This window comes from Ammodytes marinus (genome assembly GCF_949987685.1).
Source record: "Ammodytes marinus genome assembly, chromosome: 10".
Classification (NCBI taxonomy): Eukaryota; Metazoa; Chordata; class Actinopteri; order Uranoscopiformes; family Ammodytidae; genus Ammodytes; species Ammodytes marinus.
The window spans coordinates 8,776,767-8,798,718 of NC_137214.1; the positions used below are offsets into that span (position 1 = coordinate 8,776,767).

At 41.6% G+C, this 21,952-nt stretch overlaps 1 protein-coding gene across 3 annotated transcripts; it reads left to right on the forward strand.

The window, feature by feature from the left end:
* Positions 1-6,845: 6,845 nt before the first annotated feature.
* On the forward strand, positions 6,846-21,913 carry atp7a (ATPase copper transporting alpha). 3 transcript variants are annotated; one of them, XR_013845069.1, is made up of 24 exons: positions 6,846-7,068; positions 8,362-8,492; positions 10,047-10,551; positions 11,142-11,918; positions 12,466-12,678; positions 12,772-12,935; positions 13,162-13,323; positions 13,502-13,578; positions 14,053-14,275; positions 14,658-14,891; positions 14,989-15,080; positions 15,398-15,525; positions 15,903-16,057; positions 16,157-16,291; positions 16,573-16,767; positions 16,976-17,158; positions 17,293-17,506; positions 17,642-17,788; positions 17,934-18,076; positions 18,414-18,617; positions 18,737-18,854; positions 19,569-19,671; positions 19,842-20,261; positions 20,451-21,913. XR_013845069.1 is itself a non-coding variant. In XM_080035760.1 (23 exons), the coding sequence occupies exons 2-23, from the start codon at positions 8,373-8,375 to the stop codon at positions 20,116-20,118; spliced, it is 4,569 nt and encodes a 1,522-aa protein (XP_079891886.1). In that variant the 5' UTR covers positions 6,846-7,068; positions 8,362-8,372; the 3' UTR covers positions 20,119-21,913. The 3 variants fall into 3 exon arrangements, 1 of the variants encoding a protein (XP_079891886.1); XR_013845070.1 differs by having other exon boundaries at positions 19,842-20,197; XM_080035760.1 differs by having other exon boundaries at positions 19,842-21,913.
* The last annotated feature ends 39 nt before the right edge of the window (positions 21,914-21,952 follow it).

The window sequence follows — 21,952 nt, forward strand, 5'->3', positions numbered from 1 at the left end:
TGGCAGAACATGGTGAAGCAGAACTAGCTGTATCGCCAGCTACCTTCCAGCCCTCAGTGTATCCAGGACCTGCAACAGAATGGGGCCCAAAGGAAAATGGAAAGATGCTACTGTTTGCTCAGCTGCAGCTGTTCTTCTGACATGTTGTTTGGTACAACCAATAGACTGTTATCGACTGATGAATACAGAAAGACAAAAAGGGCGAAATGGAGCAAAAGCAATCGATGTCCAACTGGGGGCTATTGTGTTTGGAAAAGATTTTGTGAAAGGTTCAGGCCTTCAGGCACAGATCATTGATGGGGTGAAGAAGTCTTCATCTTATGCTTCTGTGGAGGATGGAGCTGCCCATCAAGCAGACTCTCCAGGTAGGACTCACTGAAGTTTGGCTATTTTTGAATTGCAGGGGGCGGTAATACTTTTATTTTTAACTAGATGAACTGGCAATGGGTTGTAATTTAACACTCATTTTAATATTCCCTGTCAGTCTGGTCACAAGGACAAATGCAAGATGCCAGTTCTAAAGACGCATTATGGAAGAAAATGGCGACTTCTCTGCAATGTGTTGGGGATGAGATGACGTTCAAAGCAGTGGGACCAGGAGCCTCACAGTTTGCAGTTGTACAAGGTAATTAAGAACTTATGCATGTCATTATGCAAGCGCACTGAATCGGTAAGTAATATTGGCTAAACCAGTGTCTCCCAGTTCTCTACTGGAGGACCACATGTCCTGCAGATTTTAGATCTCTCCCTGCTCCAACAGATTAAATTTGTTATAAACTCCTGCAGCTGGTTAATTTAAATCGGCTGTGTGCCAGCTGGGAGACATCTAAAATGGGCATGTGGTCCTCCACAAGTTTTGGGAATCGATAAGCTACACATTCTCTATCTGTATGTTCATTATGAAGTAAGGTGCGTAGTTATAGCATATTTTCCCCTACAGAACATGCTCCTCCGACGCCTCTGTCCCAGGTCCCTTCCACCTGTGGCTACAGCATGCAGAGGAACTCTCTTGCACTGACTATGATGGTTCCTTATAATGGTTGCAACATGGTTCAAGAGGTAGTTTCTTTAAATGCATAACGGTGGACAGTATTTGAGCAAGTATTACATGGATCCAATTAATTGCATGTAAAGATTTCTCCATCAAGTTTTAGTGTAGACTATGACTTGGGTTTTAGATTGGACAAGAATAGGGCTTTGGGTGCAATTAGCATTGATCACTATTTAAGCTAATCTGTCACTTAATCAATGAGTGTTGCAGTAATAGTGTAGCCCCAATTTGCTTGCAATGTCCTGTTCTGACTTTTGTCCTTTCCCAAAGGCTGGATGTTTTGTGCTCCCTTTGCTTTGGCATGGCATTCCAGTCACTCTTTGGTGTCCTGCACCTGCTCCCACCACTGCTGCCCCAAAAGAGCCAGTAAATCCGGCCCCAAAGCTTCCACCATATATGGATTATCTTCCACCAGCAACCATGGCTCCTCCCCAGAATCCCTTTCATCCACCTTACTATCCTCCAGGGCAAGTTCAGCCACAACCTGTTGCACCTGCTCCCACAACTGCTGCCCCAAAAGAGCCAGTAAATCCGGCCCCAAAGCTTCCACCATATATGGATTATCTTCCACCAGCAACCATGGCTCCTCCCCAGCATCCCTTTCATCCACCTTACTATCCTCCGGGGCCAAAGCTTCCACCATATATAGATTATCTTCCACCAGCAACCATGGCTCCTCCCCAGCATCCCTTTCATCCACTTTACTATCCTCCGGGGCCAAATCTTCCACCATATATAGATTATCTTCCACCAGCAACCATGGCTCCTCCCCAGCATCCCTTTCATCCACTTTACTATCCTCCGGGGCCAAAGCTTCCACCATATATAGATTATCTTCCACCAGCAACCATGGCTCCTCCCCAGCATCCCTTTCAGCCACCTTACTATCCTCCGGGGCCAAAGCTTCCACCATATATGGATTATCTTCCACCAGCAACCATGGCTCCTCCCCAGCATCCCTTACATCCACCTTACTATCCTCCGGGGCCAACGCCTCCACCATATATAGATTATCTTCCACCAGCAACCATGGCTCCTCCCCAGCATCCCTTTCATCCACCTTACTATCCTCCAGGGCCAAAGCTTCCACCATATATGGATTATCTTCCACCAGCAACCATGGCTCCTCCCCAGCATCCCTTTCATCCACCTTACTATCCTCCGGGGCAAGTTCAGCCACAACCTGCTGCTCAAATGACCACAGCCAAACCTCAGTCCCCAAAGCTTCCACCATATATCCATTATTTTCCTCCGCCAACCATGGCTCCTCCCCAGAATCCCTATCAGCGGCAATTGCAGGCACCTCTGCAAGAACCTGCTCAAATGACCACAGCCAAACCTCAGTCCCCAAAGCTTCCACCATATATGCTGCCAAAATATCCCCCACAATTTCCTCCCCATCACCATCAGTTTATGCCTTATCTTCCTTAAGAGTAACTTGCTGAAACTGTTCTAATAAATGGTTTGAAAAGAAATCAAGTCACGTGTCTGGTTCTTTGACTTTCTAAGCCGCCGACTTCTCCGCAGCGTTTGAATGTCAGCACCAAGATCTGTTGCACTTGCACTATAGACGGGGAAATACTTTGCATTAAAAAAACCCTAGACTTAGCCTAGAGGAATAAAATCCACACGCAATCACCGCAGGCTTACCCATGCACAGGTGAAACTCGAGAAATTAGAATATTGTGCAAAAGTTAATTATTTCCGTAATACAACTTAAAATGTGAAAATAAATTGTATAGACTTATTACAAGCAAAGTGAGATATTTCAAGCCTTTATCTGTTACCATTTTGATTATCATGGCTTACAGTTTATGATCTCAGAATTTGAATATTACAAGAAATCAATAAAAGGGATTTTAAATACAGAAATGTCAGCCCTCTATAAAGTATAATCATCCATATGTACTTGGTTTGGGCCCCTTTTGCATGAATTCTTGCCTCAATACCAATTAATTTTCCCTGATATTCTAATATGAGTAGCATGAAATTCGAAATTGAATACGGATTCTTTATACAAATATTTAGCTAGTTGATTTTGAATATGTAATTTAAGTTAGAAAAATCAAGGAAATTGAAGCCACCCTTATTGTACAAGCTCATTATCACAGCATTCTTAAAGGTGCTACAAGCGGAGTCCCCTCGCTCGTCCCTACGTCACCACATTAATGCACTGCGGTCTTCAAGCAGCGAGTTATCTAGCATCATCTCAGATCCATAAGTGTGATAAAACATGATAAAAACCATCAAAACAGACATTGGGAAGGATTTTTACCTGCTCCGCCATTGTAGGCGCATAAACATTCACCCATCTGTTACTCTGGCGTGCATCGGCAGTGAGACCATGAGTGAGACGGGAGTCGGTTTGTAACATTCTCTCTTGTGAGTGGCTAAAAATGTTGGGATCCTACAACAAGTTTATTTGCCGATTACATGCAGAGCAGCTGACTGAGAGATCGATCGGCTTTATGAAACGTGCACATTATGTAAGTGATCACTGTATGAATAAAGAGCGATTTAACACTTACATTAACATAAATAAACCGCTTACTTCACTTTTAATATATTGACTTTTATTCCTCCAAAAATAAATAAAATTGTCAATTTGTTTAGAAGACTTTTTGTTTACATCCAAAGACAGAGCTGCATAAGTGAGCCGGGAAATGCCCTCAGCTTTGGTTAAAATGATTCTACCTCTGACTGACAAGTCTCGCTGCAACCATTGATTTAACCTTTTTCTTTAGTTTTGTCAATAATAGTTGAAGTTTAAACCACATCTGGCCTCTCTATCTTTGGTAATAACAACTCCTAGGTTATAGAGTCTTTTACAGGTATATTTCATATAGACGGTGCATCACAATTTTTAATAGCAAGCAATTCACATTTTTACATTTAAATTTAGTCGAGAAGCAATGGAAAAAGTTTTAATTAAATCAATGGTTATAGGTATCTGAGAGGCATCCTTTTAAAAAAAAGTGGTGAGGTTATCATCAGTCAGCTGGCTATTGAGATACCTTTAAGAGGACTATAAGCTTTATGGATTCAGAGTAGTTGGGTAAGAAGAAGTAAGGGTAGATTGGACATACTTGTCTAACACCACAATTTAAAAAGAATCTAGGGGAAGCACCAATATGTAATTATATTGAGCAGTTTCCATATTTGTATGTACATTTTGATAGCATTGTTAAAGTATAAACCAAATCCACATTTCTCTAAAGGCATGGAAGATAAAGTTATGCTCAATTGTATCGAAAAGAATAAAACTTTCATCTAAACATAAATCTGAATAGTCAACTAAGTCAAGAACTAGTCTGACATTGTTGGAAATGTGTTTTTGTCTCATTAAACCTGACTGGCACTCATCGATAATATGATTCAAAACAGATTGTTATCCTTTTTGCAAATATGTGCAACCACTTTATAATAAATCCTTATTAAAAAGGCAGATTGGACACCAGTTATCAATAAGGAGTGTCTTTCCGGATAAGAGTTATGAGGCCTTGAGTTAACGTGGGTGGGAGGGTTTCATTATCTATACATTCTAGAAAGAGCCCGAGGAGAAAGGGGGTAAGTTGGTCAGAGAACGCTTTGTAAAATTCAGAGGTGATACCGTCTGTTTCAGGAGACTTATTGATTTTCAGATGTCCAATAGCTAGTGTGATAGGTCTGTCACAATGGTCTGTTTGTTCGTTTTTTTTCCAGTCGAAAGAACTAAGCACTATTCTACTCCCCTTCTTCAAGCCATTTTCTTCTACTTCTTACAATGGCCCCTTCCACCGTCCCTCTATATAATTCATCCAATTTATTATGCTGAATAATTACAGTCTGAACTTCACTTTCAGTTAAATTTTCAGGTGTTTTTTTTGTGTAATTGTTGTGTTTATTTTTTCCTCCTCCGCTCTTTAAGCTTTGAATATAGAACTCCCTTATGCTCTTAAAGGTGCAGTGTGTAATATGACATCATCAAGAAAGTTCTACAAAGTTCTAGAATGCAACGCTCCCTGGGTAACCCCAACCCTTTCGAATAATAACAGAAGCTACAGTGGCCTTCAAGGACAAGAACAATTCTAAATTTTAAACAATGCACCTGATGACATTCCAACTATGACACTTTCAAGATGGCGGCACTAGGCCTTGGTCCAAGATATGCAGAAATATGGACATATATGAGACCCTTTCTAAGGGGAAAAAAAATATTCAAAACATTTTTTTCAGCTATTATGCACTAAATTAAATGTACTTATGGATATTATAATTACTTTCTACAAAATCTGCTAGGAAATAAAACCCAAAATTCTACACACTGCAGGTTTAAATATTTTGACACCTCAAATGAAAAACATTCCCAACTACTGCTAAATCTTAATTGTCTTAAAGCTTTCTGCAAAAAGCGTTCAATTAATGAGTGAACAGTTTTGGTCAATACCTCGTTGTGCATTAGGATATAGCTTTTAATTTCCAATGTGATCCCATTCTCTGAGAAATACTGTTGCTTATGTTCAGTGAGATAGCCTATGTAGGCCTATACATGCCTATTGAAATAGCTCTGTTATTCGTTAGGGGTGTTGTAAGAATATTGACCTTAAAGGGGCAGTGTGTAACATTTTAAGTAATTTATTAGCTGAAATCAATATCCTCATTCATAAATATGTCCTCATTGGTGTAAAATCACCTCTGCCAATAATCTGAATTACCCTCCTGAGCGGAGAATTACAAATATTAATATTACATTTTGTACATTGAGCAGGCAAGTCTTATGGAGGCATCCATGTTTTTGGAATGTCATCAGGTGCATTGTTTAGAATTTAGAATTGTTCTTGTCCTTGAAGGCCACTGTAGCTTCTGTTATTATTCAAAAGGGTTGGGGTTACCCAGGGAGCGTTGCATTCTAGAACTTTCTTGATGATGTCATATTACACAGTGTCCCTTTAATGTAGGCTAATTTGTGTCTAAACAGTTGGAAATCAGACAGAAATCCATGCATGACCAACTATTATGCCCTATTACCCCATGTAGGCAATATGAACTCAATCCAGGATTTAGAGGCCATACTCAAAACTCAGACTGTTCTAAATACGCTGTTTCGAACAGACCCAAAAAAACGAATCCCACATTTGATCTTAGCATCCTGAATTTCACCTGTTAGGTTCACAGTTCATCTCAGGCCATGATGTCCTTGACCAATTATAAGCCGTAAACAAACAACAAAGCAGGATTCATCGATAGTTTTGACACAGGCTTATTCACAGTAAGATACGTGTTGTTGGCGTGATAGCTGCCAATACAGTCTGAGAGGTTAAAGGTGCAGTGTGTAATATGACATCATCAAGAAAGTTCTACAACGTTCTAGAATGCAACACTCCCTGGGTAACCCCAACCCTTTAGAATAATAACAGAAGCTACAGTGGCCTTCAAGGACAAGAACAATTCTACATTTTAAACAATGCACCTGATGACATTCCAGCTATGACACTTTCAAGATGGCGGCACTAGGCCTTGGTCCAAAATATGCAGAAATATGGACATATATGAGACCCTTTCTAAGGGAAAAAAATAATAATTCAAAAACATTTTTTCAGCTAGTATGCACTAAATTAAATGTACTTATGGATATTATAATTACTTTCTACAAAATCTGCTAGGAAATAAAACCCAAAATTCTACACACTGCAGGTTTAAAATCGGGACAAAGTTACCCTAGGACAGTTGCTATGGATATGTCTCGCGCAGCGCCGCCCCTCGGCTCTGACGTAGCAGTGTGGAGTCGCCAGTCACGTCGGCATCAGAGGAAGAAACCAAAACAGCTTCACAGTGCTGAGTTTTCTGAATACAGCGGTAGAAAAATATAATTTTAGCACACCCCGTTTGTCCTCGGAGGCTGCACGATGACACGGCGTGTCTCGTTTGTTTCTTCAGACGTTTGGGTGAAGAGAAGAATCTCATTTTAGCCACACAGTCTGATAGCCAGCGTCAGTAGCCTGTAGCTTTAGCTCGCTGCTCACTTCTCTTTGAATAAGGTAGGAGTTTTGCGTTTCTTCTCGTGCTAACACCAGCTGTGTTTTAACCGACGGCACTTTTTGTTCTTCAAAGTTCCCGTTGACACTTCAGCTGACTTTACATGTGCGAAAAACTAACGTTAACTTTGACTTTTTAGCCGTGTCAAGTTAGCTTCCTCTTAGCTTTCTTAACCTTAGCTAAATAAAATGCAACAGCATGAGCATGTTGCCTACTTTAACATTTTAAGGGGATTATAATGTCAGTCAGAGTTACTGTAACTGCGCATTTTGCTGGGCGCCTTGAAAGAAGCATCACGATTCTTTTGTTGGTTTACTATTGTTGATATTGAGATAATTGTATTTGTCTGCTGTGAGAACGACATTTGATTTGATCCTCTGAAGAAAGAGAGTCTAAATGGCTTTGGATGCCTGAGTTGTATTTAGGTCTCAGCTCCGTGAAGTGTGTGACCGTGTGATTAAGTTTGTGATGAGATGGCTCATTACAGCTAAAAGGGCTTTAGTCCATATGACGAAGACCTTGTACTGGTGTGGCAGGTGTCTGCCACGTTACTTATAAGAGTAGGACTAGAGAAGTAAGATGACCTCGTACCTGCCTTTTTATTTTCTGGCTGAGGATTGCAGCACTGTAATGGGAGATGGTAGTTTTAATGAAAATCAAGCTTTAATTAGTTGATGTTGACAGCATTGCTTACCCCCACCAAGCTAGGAAACACTGAAGTAATGAGCTAACTGTGTGGATACATTTATTTAAATTCTTGTACATCTTATACAAAGCACTATTTGTTCTGTAATGGCACTATAAGAGGACATGGCGGATACAGTTTTTATGAATCCTAAGTAGTATAATAGGAGATCTTTAGTCTCCCAGAAGTGCCGATAAATATTCAATCCACTTTTTTTTTGGTAAGGTCAAGAGATCCTGTTCCCTTAAGGTTTATAGTTGGAACAAGGTACCTTATATTTCTCTCAGTTCTCAGTGCAAATTGCCATATAACCACCATATTACAAATGTATAAAGAACTCAATCTTATGGTGTTTGTTTCCCCTGAAACTGAACAGGGTTTCCAGCAAACATCAAAACAAATAAGTATAAAGGACTACTTAGACCATATAAAATTGACAGAAAAGTGCATAATATGGGACCTTTAAGATCAAATCATTGCTGCCATGGTATGGTTTAGTAGCCTGTATTTTAACTTTATAAGTCTACCTGTCTCTTTAATTATCCTGACTTTGTGATGCTTTTTCTCTGTTGTAGGTAAGACAATACATGTTGTTCTTGTGTTCTTTCAGACGAAGCAATCATGGCACAGAACGTCGATGTGTGTTCAGTTTCCTTGGGAGTGGAGGGTATGACTTGTGGCTCCTGTGTTCAGTCTATAGAGCAGCGCATCGGCTCTCTCCCTGGAGTGATACACATAAAGGTACATACAGTCTTTGCAAAGTTAAAAGGACAATTTCTACATTAATGTCAGTTTGTTAGTAGTGATAGTGTCATCCGCCCATCCCTCAAGACAGCCCTAAAAAACGTTCACTTTTGCTTCTAACCTTTCATCTCTTTGCTTCTTGTTTTGTTTGATTTAGCCCTTGAGCATCTGAAAAAGCGCTATATTAATACAATGTATTAGTATGATTAGTATTCGTTCTTTTTTCCATATGGAGTTGCACTTTCAAAAATCTGCTGACTTTTAAAATGTATTTTTTTGGAACTTCCCATTTAAAAAAAAGGAAATGACCACCATGTATGCTCTATCAATGCAGTCTGTTTTTTAAGATTGAGTATTCGAAAAAAATTCAGATATGTGTAAATTATTATATTAAAGTGAGGTTCCTGCCCATTTTAGGGATAATGGCAGTTTGATAAATCCTCCCTAAGAGATAGCTGGTCTGAATTACAAACCAATGAAACCTCAATGTAGCCATGAGGCATAGCTAAATGGCTGATGTTGTGGTCTGCTGTTTTGTTTATTGTGTGTTTACCCCTCAGGCTGGGGTTAAATGAGAAGATAACGTAATAGTGTGTTCCAGATAAAGCTCTGCCCTTTGCCGGGCTGTGACAGCATCGTCGATATGCTGTCTGTACAACAGGAAATGTCGTTTGTGTCTTCAGATAATTTGGATCCTGGGTCATTTTAAGTGAATCTGTATTGACAGGACTAAAGGGGGGATCAATAGATGTTTCTTGGTACATCATTACTTTCCCCGGGCCCTTCTGATTTTCAGTCAAATAAATGGGTAATCCAAAAGTCAGCCCCACGCATTTACAACTCAACCCCCGCTTTGGTTTGGAACTTATGGCACAGTCAAGTGATCCCTTCGGGGCGTCACATGCTTCCTTGTTGCTGAAAAGGAAGAGGGAAGGGTCATCATGCTTGCAAAAAACTCTGTGAACTTGCCAAAGGACTCTTTTTTTTAGATTGCAAGTTCCTTTGTTGAACACAAAACATTGACAGTAGGCTATAAACATGTCCTTAAACAGAAATTGAGTTAAAGGAAGTGGTTATGGTCATATTAAGCAAGAATTTTCTCCACACAGTTTTTTAATTCAATCAATAAGATTTATATTTTTACACCAAGTTATTAAAATAGGAATTCTGTGATACTGAATCCAGCACTTTGTCAAAGGCAAGCAAACCTGTATGAAGCACTGAGCAGTACCATTTTCTTATTAACAAGCTTTCTAGGTGTGGTTTCTGCCACACCCAGACATGTATTTAGTTTTTTTTACTACTACGTGTTTTTTTATTGTTTGTATGTGAAAAAATAAACTATCTACAGTTGTATCAGAATATTAAACACACTGTAATTACTCTAAAGAAGAAAAGCATTGTTGTTTGATTGCTATCAGCTTTATTATTAGTTGGATAAACAGATCAAGTCAAACGCAGTAAGTGAGAGTTGAACTGATTAAGCTGATCCTGAACAAACCTTTGCTGTGTGCTTACTTGTTTATTAACCCATAGCTTTTTATTTTCTAGGTGTCTTTGGAGCAGAAGAATGCCACGGTCATATTTGACCACAGCCAACACAGCCCAGAGTCTCTGTCGGAGGCCATCGAGGACATGGGCTTTGAATCAAGTCTATCAGAATCCAGCACAGCCACACGCGTCTCTACTGACACCCAGCTGGTGCCCATCTCAGCCCAGTCTCCTGCAGCCCAACAGAAGGCTTTAGAGAGGCTAGGCCAGACCCAGGGAGTGCTGGATGTCAGAGAGAGTCCGGCCCAGATGGGACTCACTGTCACCTTCCTTCCCTTGCTGACTTCTTTGCAGCAGCTGAGTGAGGTGGTGGCCAGCGTAACGCCTCTGGAGATCCCCGCACCCAGCAGCCCCATCCCAAGAGGTCAAACATTGTCCCCATCTCACACCACAGCAGGCCTGGGCTCCCTCCTGAAGTTTCGCATCGAGGGAATGACATGTCACTCCTGCATCACTACTATTGAAGGGAAGATTGGGAAACTGAAAGGGATTGAAAAGATCAAAGGTGATGTCCTCCGTGCCCTTTTAACAAGCTTTTAGTCATGTATTTGTGATGTTGAAACACAGTTGCTGCACATCTTGCAGACACAGCAACGAGTGTCATGTCTTTATGTATGTCATTATGTTTACCAGGTTGCTCTGTGGAATTTGTCTATGACTCATTCAATCCTTTAATTTATATTATAGGAGTGACATGTAGAGATGACATTATGGGATTATGTTTGCTATTAAGTACATAATTTGTGTATAAACTGTTTGCATATACTGCAAGCTTCATGCTTTATATTGTAGATCGCTTGTTCTACATGGAGTTTAACATTTCCAAAGCTCACAAGTTCTTTCCTCAGTTTTAATAACAAGGCAGCACATCAATTGTTATTAAATCATTAGCTTTTAGTCCCCTTATTAAATCAGTATGTATGTCAATAATATGGACATAAATGTTTACTTAGCTTAAATTTACTTTGAAATTAATTATATTTTTGCCTCAGTAACTGTAAACATCTGTCATCTTTTTATTTGCTTCCTATTTTAAATTGCGTTATGATTTTCGTTTGGTATTTCTAACGTTGTCATGTCTTGATTTAACCACAGTTGTTTTAGAGACTCAGGAAGCTACAATCGTGCACCTGCCTTACCTCGTCACTGTCCAAACCATCATCGAGCAGATTGCTGTGGCCGGCTTCAAGGCGTCTGTCAAGTCCAAGCCTCACCCTCTGCAGCTGTCCGCCAGCGAAATGGAACGTTTTGTGGATTGTCAAAAATCGAGCGTTTCGTCGCCCTCGGAGACATCGGAGGAGATGGAAATCTTCATAGACACGACGGTGGTGACGCTCGGGGTGAAAGGCATGCACTGCCGCTCCTGTGTGGTCAATATCCAAGACAATATCTCCACGCTGCCTGGTGTGTCCTCGGTGGAGGTCTCTCTGGAGAAGGAGAAAGCCACCATATGTTATGACCCTCTAAAGGTTACCGTCGATCAGTTACAGCAGGCCGTTGAGGCGCTGCCCCCGGGACAATTCAAGACTCAACCCTGGGACTCCCGTGGCCCTCTCAGTGCTGTATCCACGTCGCCCCCGCCTGCCTTATCATCACCGCGGCCTGTCGCAGCGAACCAGGCCAAACCTGCTGCCTTACTGCCTTGTTTTACCCAGCCTCTGGCCTCTGTTGTGAACATTCACATAGAAGGCATGACGTGTAACTCTTGTGTCCAGTCCATCGAAGGCATGATCTCCCAGAGGAAGGGGGTTACGTCCGCCCAGGTCTCTCTGGCTGATCACCGCGGGGTCTTTGAGTATGATCCCCTCCTCACCACGCCAGAGGAGCTGAGGGAGGCTGTGGAGGACATGGGCTTTGATGCTTTCCTACCGGGTGAGAGGACTGATGGTGTGGGTGTTAAGTCAGCTCATTTCTCAGATGGGGAAATGGCTAAAGCAGTTATAGTCTAGTGTTTCAATGAGAGAGTTGAATGCATATAGTGCAAAGCTTAACATTGTTGCCTCTGTATGCTCCCCATCGTTGAGTATCTACACCGGGTGTCTATTAATTAGGGCTTTTTGAACTGTAAGGGAGTATAGGACACCTCAAAGCAAACTGTAGATTTAGCTTCCCTAAAGCTTTGGCATCACACATTTGTATATATAGTGGGTGTGTGCCGGAAATGCAATAGAATAAATAACTAAATAAATCATTATCTCATCACTTGATATTGTAAAGACCTGAGCCAGTGGTGGATGATACCATCTTTAGTAACTAGCTCTTTGTCCTCGTTGGCCACCAAAGTGTCTGTATATTCTCAGAACAGTAAGGTTAGCTACACGGAGCGCTGTAATCTAGAATCTCAATACTACTAGATGGCGCCAAAATACGCTGTGATTACGCACTGTACCTTTTAAAAAAAATAATTTTTCATCCACAGAAACCAATTCTCTGCTGCCTGCAACAGATCGCAATCTCACAAAGTCTTCAAGTCTAGTACCTTTGAAAGATAAGGATATAGACAGTGACATACACAAAGAAACCCCCCAGGGACGCAACGGAGACACGCATGCTAAATGCTACATCCAGATTGGAGGGATGACCTGTGCGTCCTGTGTGGCAAACATCGAGCGAAACCTCAAGAATGAGCCTGGTCGGTAAAACCATGGAAATATTCAAAGTTTTAATAATTTGCAACCCATGGCTTTTATTAGGCGCTCAAGAGAAAATATTTAATGTTGTGCAGGTATCAACTCGGTACTGGTGGCGCTAATGGCCAGTAAAGCAGAGGTGCGCTATAACCCTGACGTCATCGACCCCTTGAAGATCACTGAGTGTGTCAAAGAGCTAGGCTTCACCGCATCTGTTATGGAGAACTATGAAGGCTCAGATGGGAACCTAGAACTAGTGGTAAGTCAACTTAAGTTTGCTTCGGCATTACGTGCTGTATTACCAAGACGAGATCCACTCAACATAGTCATTTATTTTCCACAATATGCAATCCATAAATAAACACACATGCAACCTCTTTTTCAGTAGATTACATGAATCATGTCTGTTCCACACTTCAAACCCTCTTTGATATATATTTTTCGCTCTGTCTACTTCACTGTTCCCCTTCACTTTTTTTTTTCAGGTCAGGGGAATGACGTGTGCCTCTTGTGTTCACAAAATTGAATCCAGCCTCATGAAAGAAAAGGGGATTATATATGCCTCTGTTGCCTTGGCAACCAACAAAGCGCACATCAAGTATGACTCAGAAATGAAAGGGCCTCGAGACATCATCAAGCTGATCGAGGTATTATTTCTGTGCCTGTCTGTTATTTACACATGTGTTATTTTTTGGCAGCATAACTTTTTGCATGCTGACACCAACTGATTGCCAGATCATTTGTGAAATGTCAAATACTTTCCTGCATGAAGTGCTTAATAATAAAGGTATGTAGTGTGATCAGTAGTTTGACTGTTACTTCTAGAATCTGGGTTTCGAGGCATCGTTGGTAAAGAGAGATCGCACTGCCAGTCACTTGGACCACAGCAAAGAAATACGACAGTAAGAAAAGTATTTATTTTTTTGTACATCAACTTCATGCAAGAGCCCCCGTTAATTCCTTAAAGGATTTAAATCCATCCCTCCAACTGACTCGACCACTATTCTTACTTTTTCTCTAACTGTTCTATTTTTGGTTCTGGCCACTGCTAAAAATACTGTTAAGAGTTGGAAACACCCACTCTTTACATTACTCAATGGAGCCTGTTATTACAGCTCCCAGTTCCTCCAGAACTCTATATAGCTGTGGTAATTAGTGCCGGGACGAATACCAATAAAGCCTTGCATTGGTCTAGTTTCTTGTCAACCTGGAGAACTATTTCTATACAAGTTCGTATACAAATGTGTATACGAACTTGGGTTTGTTCAAGTATGTGAAATGTAGATGCAGTAAGGACAGCTATGGAAAACACCCTAACCTTGATCGCAAACTAGAATGAATCAACTTCTAACACACATCTGTCTCCGCTCTCTTAGGTGGAAGAAATCTTTCCTGGTCAGCTTGATATTCTGCCTGCCTGTGATGGGCATGATGACCTACATGATTATCATGGACCATCACATGAATGTTTCACATCAGCACAACGCCACAGCCGAGGATCGCAACCACTACCACTCCACCATGTTCCTAGAGAGACAACTGCTCCCAGGGCTATCCATCATGAACCTCCTCTCATTCCTCTTCTGCGTGCCTGTACAGGTAACATCAGACGGGTTCACTGCACTTTAAAGGTGTACTATGTAACTTTGGGGTTGTAGGAGAAGTGAACATTTTGTCTTTTCATAACTGAATAAACAAACTTTACTCACAGGAAAAGTTGGATCCCTGGAACACTGTTTTGAAGTTAGAAAGCGTCCTGTAGGGTCCACCGTTTTTTGTTTACAAACATAATCTAGTCTTACATTTGTTTCCAGATGTCACAACATAATTTAGTTTGGATTTATGATGAATAAATAAATAGCAAGAATTACATGTAGAGTGATTAAGTTTTTTGTAAACAATGAAACTGCCTAGTGCACCTTTAAGGGAACATGATATCAAGTTTTTGTTGAAAACCAGCGCTTCTCTTTTTCCTCTTCAGTTTATCGGGGGTCGCTACTTCTACATTCAAGCTTACAAAGCAGTCAAGCACCGATCTGCCAACATGGATGTGCTCATAGTCCTGGCTACGACCATAGCCTTCACCTACTCACTGATTGTCCTCATAGTGGCCATGGCAGAGAAGGCAAAAATCAACCCCATCACCTTCTTTGACACACCGCCGATGCTCTTTGTCTTCATCTCCCTTGGACGCTGTCTGGAGCAGATAGCCAAGGTTTTTGCTCATTATCATTATTGGTATATTGATATAATGTTTATTTAAATGCAAGACCTCAATTTAATGGTGTTGTGTGCTTTCTCCTTTCAACCAGAGCAAGACCTCTGAGGCTTTGTCTAAGCTTATGTCTCTACAAGCAACTGAGGCCACTGTGGTCACACTCGGCAGTGACATGTCCCTTATCAGGTACTCTACGCTTTCATATCTTTAGTTTATTTTATATTACACCATATCTTAATGTTTGCAGTTGATATGTCAGTCCAAATGTCTTACATGGCATAGCAAAGATTGTATTATTATAAAAGAATAGAACAAATATTTTTGTCCTTCAAATGAACTCCAGTTATGTTGTTCTGTTTAACTTTAAAAGTCGCTTTGATATGCCCCTCTGATTTCCGAAATATGTGAGACAATTGTGCAAGCTTTTTATTGAAAAATATAACTCTAAAAATAGTGTAGCAACAGAATGGTGCAGTATTAACATCCATGTCTGTGTGTTCCAGTGAGGAGCAGGTGGACGTTGAGCTGGTGCAGAGAGGTGATGTGGTGAAAGTGGTTCCTGGAGGGAAGTTTCCAGTAGATGGGCGGGTCATCGAGGGACACTCCATGGCAGACGAGTCTCTCATTACAGGTTGGTCACAGTGACTTAAGGTCCCAGTACCTATTGCATTGATGAACGGCTCCATACCAGTATTGGAGGCATTATTATACTAAAATGTAAGAACTCAGCTGAAGGAGGTGAACACAAGGGATCTGATCTGACTGTGATTGGTACGCCTTGTAGATGTTTGAACATTCTAAACAATATGAACAATTTGTAACGAGGCAGATACATTTACACTTGTGAGCAATGAGTTGCTCCAGGAAAAGAGATTCTGACATTCAGTCTTTTGAGTTTTTTTTTGTTTCTGCCAGAACACCATTGTTTTTGCTCCAGATGACCTGTAACTGTTTCTTGCTGCCTTGGACTGTAGTGTTTTGTGAGCAGCTGTTGCTTTGTGGCTGCAGGTGAGGCCATGCCAGTGACCAAGAAGCCCGGGAGCATTGTCATTGCAGGCTCCATTAACCAGAACGGCTCTCTGCTCGTCAGCGCTACACATGTCGGCATGGACACCACGCTGTGTCAGATTGTCAAACTAGTGGAGGAGGCTCAGACTTCAAAGGTGAATGTTGTGGTTTGGGGATGTGCACCGTGTCTATGTGGTTTGATGGTCAACGCTCCGGTGTTTAATTTCTTTCTTTTTTTTAAATTGTATTTTCAGGCTCCCATCCAGCAGTATGCAGATAAGATCAGTGGCTACTTTGTACCGTTCATCGTTATCATATCCCTCCTGACGCTGATCGCTTGGATCTTCATTGGCTTTTTAGACTTCTCACTTGTGGAGGAGTACTTTCCTGTGAGTCTTCTTTTTAATCCTGATATCTGACTTCTTATCCCTTCTTGCTAACTAACATTGCATACTACTACAGTCTGTGATTGTTGTTACAATAAGTAAATCCTTATACCGTTATTTTCCTCACCTCCACACTGATGGGAAAAATATAACTCCAGTGATGAAATAAATCGATTTCTGGGCCATTTACATTTTCAAATAGAGTATTTAAGTAAAAATACTGATAATGTGTATTGTGTAATACATTTGAAAGAAAATCTTACAGCCCCATTTCATCCCTGCAGGGTTACGACAAGAGCATTTCCAGGGCCGAGGCAGTCATTCGTTTCGCCTTCCAAGCCTCCATAACAGTGTTATGCATCGCCTGTCCCTGTTCCCTTGGCTTGGCAACCCCGACAGCTGTCATGGTGGGCACAGGAGTCGGTGCCCAAAATGGCATCCTGATAAAGGGAGGAGAGCCACTCGAGATGGCACATAAGGTGCGCTAATGATGACATTCTGACACTCCCTTATGTAGTCAGCCAATTATCAAACACACCAACTGTCAACACGTTATGAAATGGTTCCGTTTTCCTATGTTACAAAACCACATTAGTCTGGAGATATTACTCTGAACATTCAAAATCAAGGCTGACAATATTTTGTTTTACGATTTCTTTTTGTTGTTGTACATCATTCTGTTGGCAGGTCCAGACTGTGGTGTTTGATAAGACTGGGACCATCACATACGGTGCTCCGACGGTTATCCAAATGAAGATAGCTGTGGAGGGTAACAAGATGCCTCGTTCCCGCCTGCTGGCTATCGTGGGGACAGCTGAGAACAACAGTGAACACCCTCTGGGAGCGGCTATCACCAAATACTGCAAACAGGTCAGTCTCTTCCTAAAGACCTAATAACCCCCTATAACGTGGCCTCCATCAAGTACTTGTCTCAAATCACTGTTCCACAATTTGATCTATATTTATAATAGATTTTAATCAATCGTCCATTACTATTTGTGTAGGAGCTGGGCACAGAGTCTCTGGGCGCGTGCACAGACTTCCAGGCCGTGCCGGGCTGTGGCATCCGATGTCAGGTGAGCAACACAGAGAACCTGCTCAAACAGGCCGACAGTGACAGCGAGGACAACAACCAACGCAACAGTGTCCTCGTCCAGATCAGTGACACCCGCATGTCCAACAGCTCCCATCCACTCATCATGGACCCACAGCCACTAAGTACGTTGGGGGGGGGAAAAAAACATTGTTGCACTGACAAATTGGAATTAAGTATTTTTCTAATCATGCATTAAAGTAGTGATACAGTTGTTTGGCTTGGCTTTATGTTGTCTAACCAAAGTGACCTCTGTGTAGGCATCGTCCAGACAGCCACCTACGTTGTTCTGATCGGCAATAGAGAGTGGATGAAGAGGAACTGCTTGCTAGTCCGACCGGATATAGATGAGGCCATGATTGAGCACGAGCGCAGAGGACGCACTGCTGTTCTAGTGGCTGTAGACGGTGAGTTGTACTGTTCTATGTGATTTCTTTAGACTGTTTTCTGTTCCTTACTGACTACTGAGAGTTATGTTCTGGTTCTAAAAAGTTATGTGGGTAAAAAAAAATACTTGTGTTCTTATTGTGAAGCACTTTCATTTGTGCACAGATCTGCTGTGTGCCATGATAGCCATAGCAGACACAGTGAAACCAGAGGCTGAGCTGGCAGTCCGCACTCTAACCAACATGGGTCTGGAGGTTGTGCTCATGACCGGAGACAACAGCAAGACGGCACGGGCCATCGCTGCTCAGGTAAGGACAGAGTTTGGATATAAAGATTAGTGATGCCACAAAGATTAAATATGTGCACAATATTCTTAACTCAGTTGCTTGACATTTTGGTGAAGAATCTGTACTGTCATACATGTTTAAAATGGGGATAGAGTGATACAGTTTGAGATGAAATTACTAGTAATAAAGATATATTATTAACTGTTGTAATCAAATCCTTAGACAATATCTACCCTGGTATAATATGTTTTTTTAAACCATTTTACGGTATTATTGCTCAAGAAGCCATATCGTCCGGTCTTACCATTTTGTGTATTGTGAGTTCCTGAACCTGTCTGTCTCTCTGCCTCTCCCACAGGTTGGCATCAGGAAGGTGTTTGCAGAGGTTCTGCCCTCACACAAGGTGGCCAAGGTGGAACAGCTGCAGCAACAAGGGAAGATAGTCGCCATGGTAGGGGACGGTGTCAACGACTCACCTGCTCTGGCCATGGCTGACGTGGGCATCGCCATAGGAACTGGGACAGATGTGGCCATCGAGGCAGCAGACGTGGTGCTCATAAGGGTGAGGGTTTGAGATTTGAGGATTTATTTTTTTAAGTATGATGTATTCTACAGCACAGGCGTGGTGTAAAACGCAGTATTTACTATTTTCACTGAATCTGTCTCTCTTCTTGACTGTAGAATGACCTCCTGGATGTGGTGGGCAGCATTGACCTCTCTAAAAAGACTGTCAAGAGGATCAGGATCAACTTTGTATTTGCTCTCATCTACAACCTGGTTGGCATTCCCATTGCTGCTGGTAGGTGACGGTCAAAGACGACAAGATTGATTTAAATGATGTCCTCACAATGAAGTACATCATTGAGCATGTTTACATGCACAATAATAAACCATTGTTATCTGATTGATGGAGTTACCAGATTATTCAAGACTCATGTAAAGGCAATAAACTGATATGAAATATTGGATAAAAGCCGCTATTTGATTATGAGAAATCCCACAAACAAAGCTAGCTTTTGGCCTGATATTCCGTTTTCTTCGCCAAATGTATGCCGTTAATCAGGGTTCCTTTGTTCTTTTACATCTGCAAGTGTGTAAACTGGCTGGAACAGCTGTCAACTCGTCGAGATCAATGACAGATTCTTGCTGTTAAATGCTTCTAGTCATGTTCTGCTCATATGCTCAACTGGAAGATGGATAATAATAATTCTGCATGTTTTACAAGTCTAACAACTCCCACATAAAGACAGCCCTGCCTGGAGACATGACGTTTTGATATATAAAAAAAAAAGCTATCAGCAACAGTAGTTTTACGCCATGTACTTAAGAAGAAATTCAACAATTATTTTTTTCATAAATCTTGTTACCAAAGTCAGTGCATACAGAATCAAATCAGATTATTAGCATTACCTGATTATTCCCAGTTATCGGATTATTGTGGTCATGCAAATGTGCTCAATGCAGTGATTTTGACCCACAGCAGTAACATGAGCCTTGTCTATCCACACTACAGGTGTGTTCCTTCCCATCGGTTTGGTGTTACAGCCGTGGATGGGCTCTGCTGCGATGGCTCTTTCATCTGTCTCCGTGGTTTTGTCCTCCCTCCTACTGAAATGGTAATGAGACATTTAATGCTTTGTTGAGCCTATTTTTTTATTTAAAAAAAAATTATAATAATAATCTATGTGCTTTTTGCTTCTCACATTTGCGGTATTCTCGTCTGAAAGCCTTTTTTCAATCCCTTCCCATGTTCTTCACCACCTTTTATTCCCATGTCTTTGTCTAGTTACACTAAGCCCACGGCGGAGCAGTTGGAAGCCAGACTGGGTAACAGCAGCAGGCGTCAGGGCAGCCTGTCAGACGTCAGCGTCCACATCGGCATGGGCGACGTGCGTCGTCCCTCCCCAAAACTCAGCCTCCTGGACCGCATCGTCAACTACAGCCGCGCCTCCATCAACTCCATGCGCTCAGACAAGCACTCACTCAACAGCCTGGTGCTCAGCGAGCCCGACAAACACTCACTGCTGGTGGGGGAGGCGCTGTGTGAGGAGGAGTTCTGCTGAATACCAACAGCCGACTTTTGTACACTGAAGTAGACAGTAACTGCCTTTATTGAAGGCTAGGAATGCGGCGCTTAAAAGGGTAACGTTGAAGAAGTGCCCGGCCTTCTGCTGTAGGTGCCTTAAGGCAGCCCTGTTGACTTGAAGTAAGCTCACATGCCCCATGTTTTCTTTCAGCTCAGCCAGCTTATCACATGCACTTGAGAGCACGCTGGGCTGATTTCTTCTCCATGTGCTCTTTTGTCGAGGTCACTGCCCTCCAGCACACTCTTTGACCAACACTTTGATACTATAATTCTCTTACACTCTGTATGTATGTGTGTGTGTGTGTGTAGGGGTATGAAGCATCTTCAGAGCCTTGAAGCAGGTGTCCACATCCAGGAAGCAGAGAGCTGATCAGCTCTGCCACTGTGGTCCCTCGGCCGGAAAACAATCTTTAACATATATCCAAAGACATTTGAACAGTAGTGCCCTCTGTAAGAATGGACACTACTGGTATATTGGAACACATTTTCCTTGAATGGAGAACTATAATAATAACACTGATGTATAATTTTATTCCAGAGTATTTATATCACTTATTTATCTTGTTTTCATTATATATCTTATGTGAAAAAATTAAGTTGTTGAATCCAAATGCGAAAACATTCATTGATCTCCCAAAATGTGTAATAACCGATGAAGGCATGGCATTAAGAAGTCAATCAAAGAAGTCTTTTCACTTGCTGCAAACTGATGTTTTTGTAAAGAATGCTAACGGAGTGAGTTGAACATGACGTTGTTACATTAAGTGCTGACTGAAGTGCCACCTTGGCAAAGTCCAACACATTCCAAAGATATGACCGTACATGGGTAACCTTGGACATCACGTGCATTAAGAGTGAGAGAGATGAGGTCACCTCCTCACAGCCATGAGAAATGTTGACCGTAAAAGATTGATGCCAGCTGTGAAAGACTCCTATCAGGGATTTTTCTGTACGAGTGTCAACCCTCTGCAATCTTTGGTTAATGGCATAAGACATCTTGTCAATGACTGAACATTATTCCCTCTTAAATCTAGACAGGATGTTACATTGGGTGACATTGTTTGTGCTTGGATTGCTTTTATGTGTTCATTGAAAATGGAAGGTTTTGTTGCTGAGCCAGTTTGTTGTGAAAAGGCCAAATTGTAAATGCATTTTTGTTCTGTATCATCACACTTGAAAAGAGGATGTTACTTTTTTTTCTGAAGAATTTCAACTAGTTCATTGGTCTACTGTACTTATATGATTCAGTGTTGCACTTGATCAAAGAAACCCAGCAGGATGCACAGACTGACCACAGCCGTATCAGGGCAGTTCCACCAAACCAGTTACTGAGAGATGAATTAAGTAGAGGCTTTCATAAAGATCACATGTACAAATTGTAAGATTGAGATTGCACCAATTTCATCTGGTAGTTGCAGACAGCTTCTGTTAAACTGCAGTAAAGTTGCGTCACTTCAAGCTGTGTCAAATCAGGAGAAAATCACAAAGGACCAGCTACTCCTTGAATTATTCTGCCCAAACTTTTTTTTTATGAAAAAAGTCATTAGCTTATCCAACCGCTGTCCCATCATGCATTATGTTTTGTAGCTGTCAGAGCTTGCTGAGTGCAATATTGCCAATCGTTTGTCGTTTGTGTGCATTGCCCTGTAAAGACGTCCATGGGGCTCCAGATGTGTGCTGTGAACATGTTGCTGTTTTTCATAGTCCTGAACATTATGTGCCTTTGAATTGGAATAAATATGCCTTTGTAACGTCGCTCGGCAGTGACCGGTTTCAAACCAGAGGATGGCGCTGTTGAGCCATCAGCTGCA

Bases quoted from the DNA above. Each gene is read 5' to 3' on its own strand.
- atp7a (XM_080035760.1), top strand. From the start codon at position 8,373: ATGGCACAGAACGTCGATGTGTGTTCAGTTTCCTTGGGAGTGGAGGGT. The intron at 15,526-15,902 runs GTTGGTCACAGT...TTGTGGCTGCAG, and splicing joins AGACGAGTCTCTCATTACAG to GTGAGGCCATGCCAGTGACC. The intron at 18,077-18,413 runs GTAAGGACAGAG...CCTCTCCCACAG, and splicing joins CACGGGCCATCGCTGCTCAG to GTTGGCATCAGGAAGGTGTT.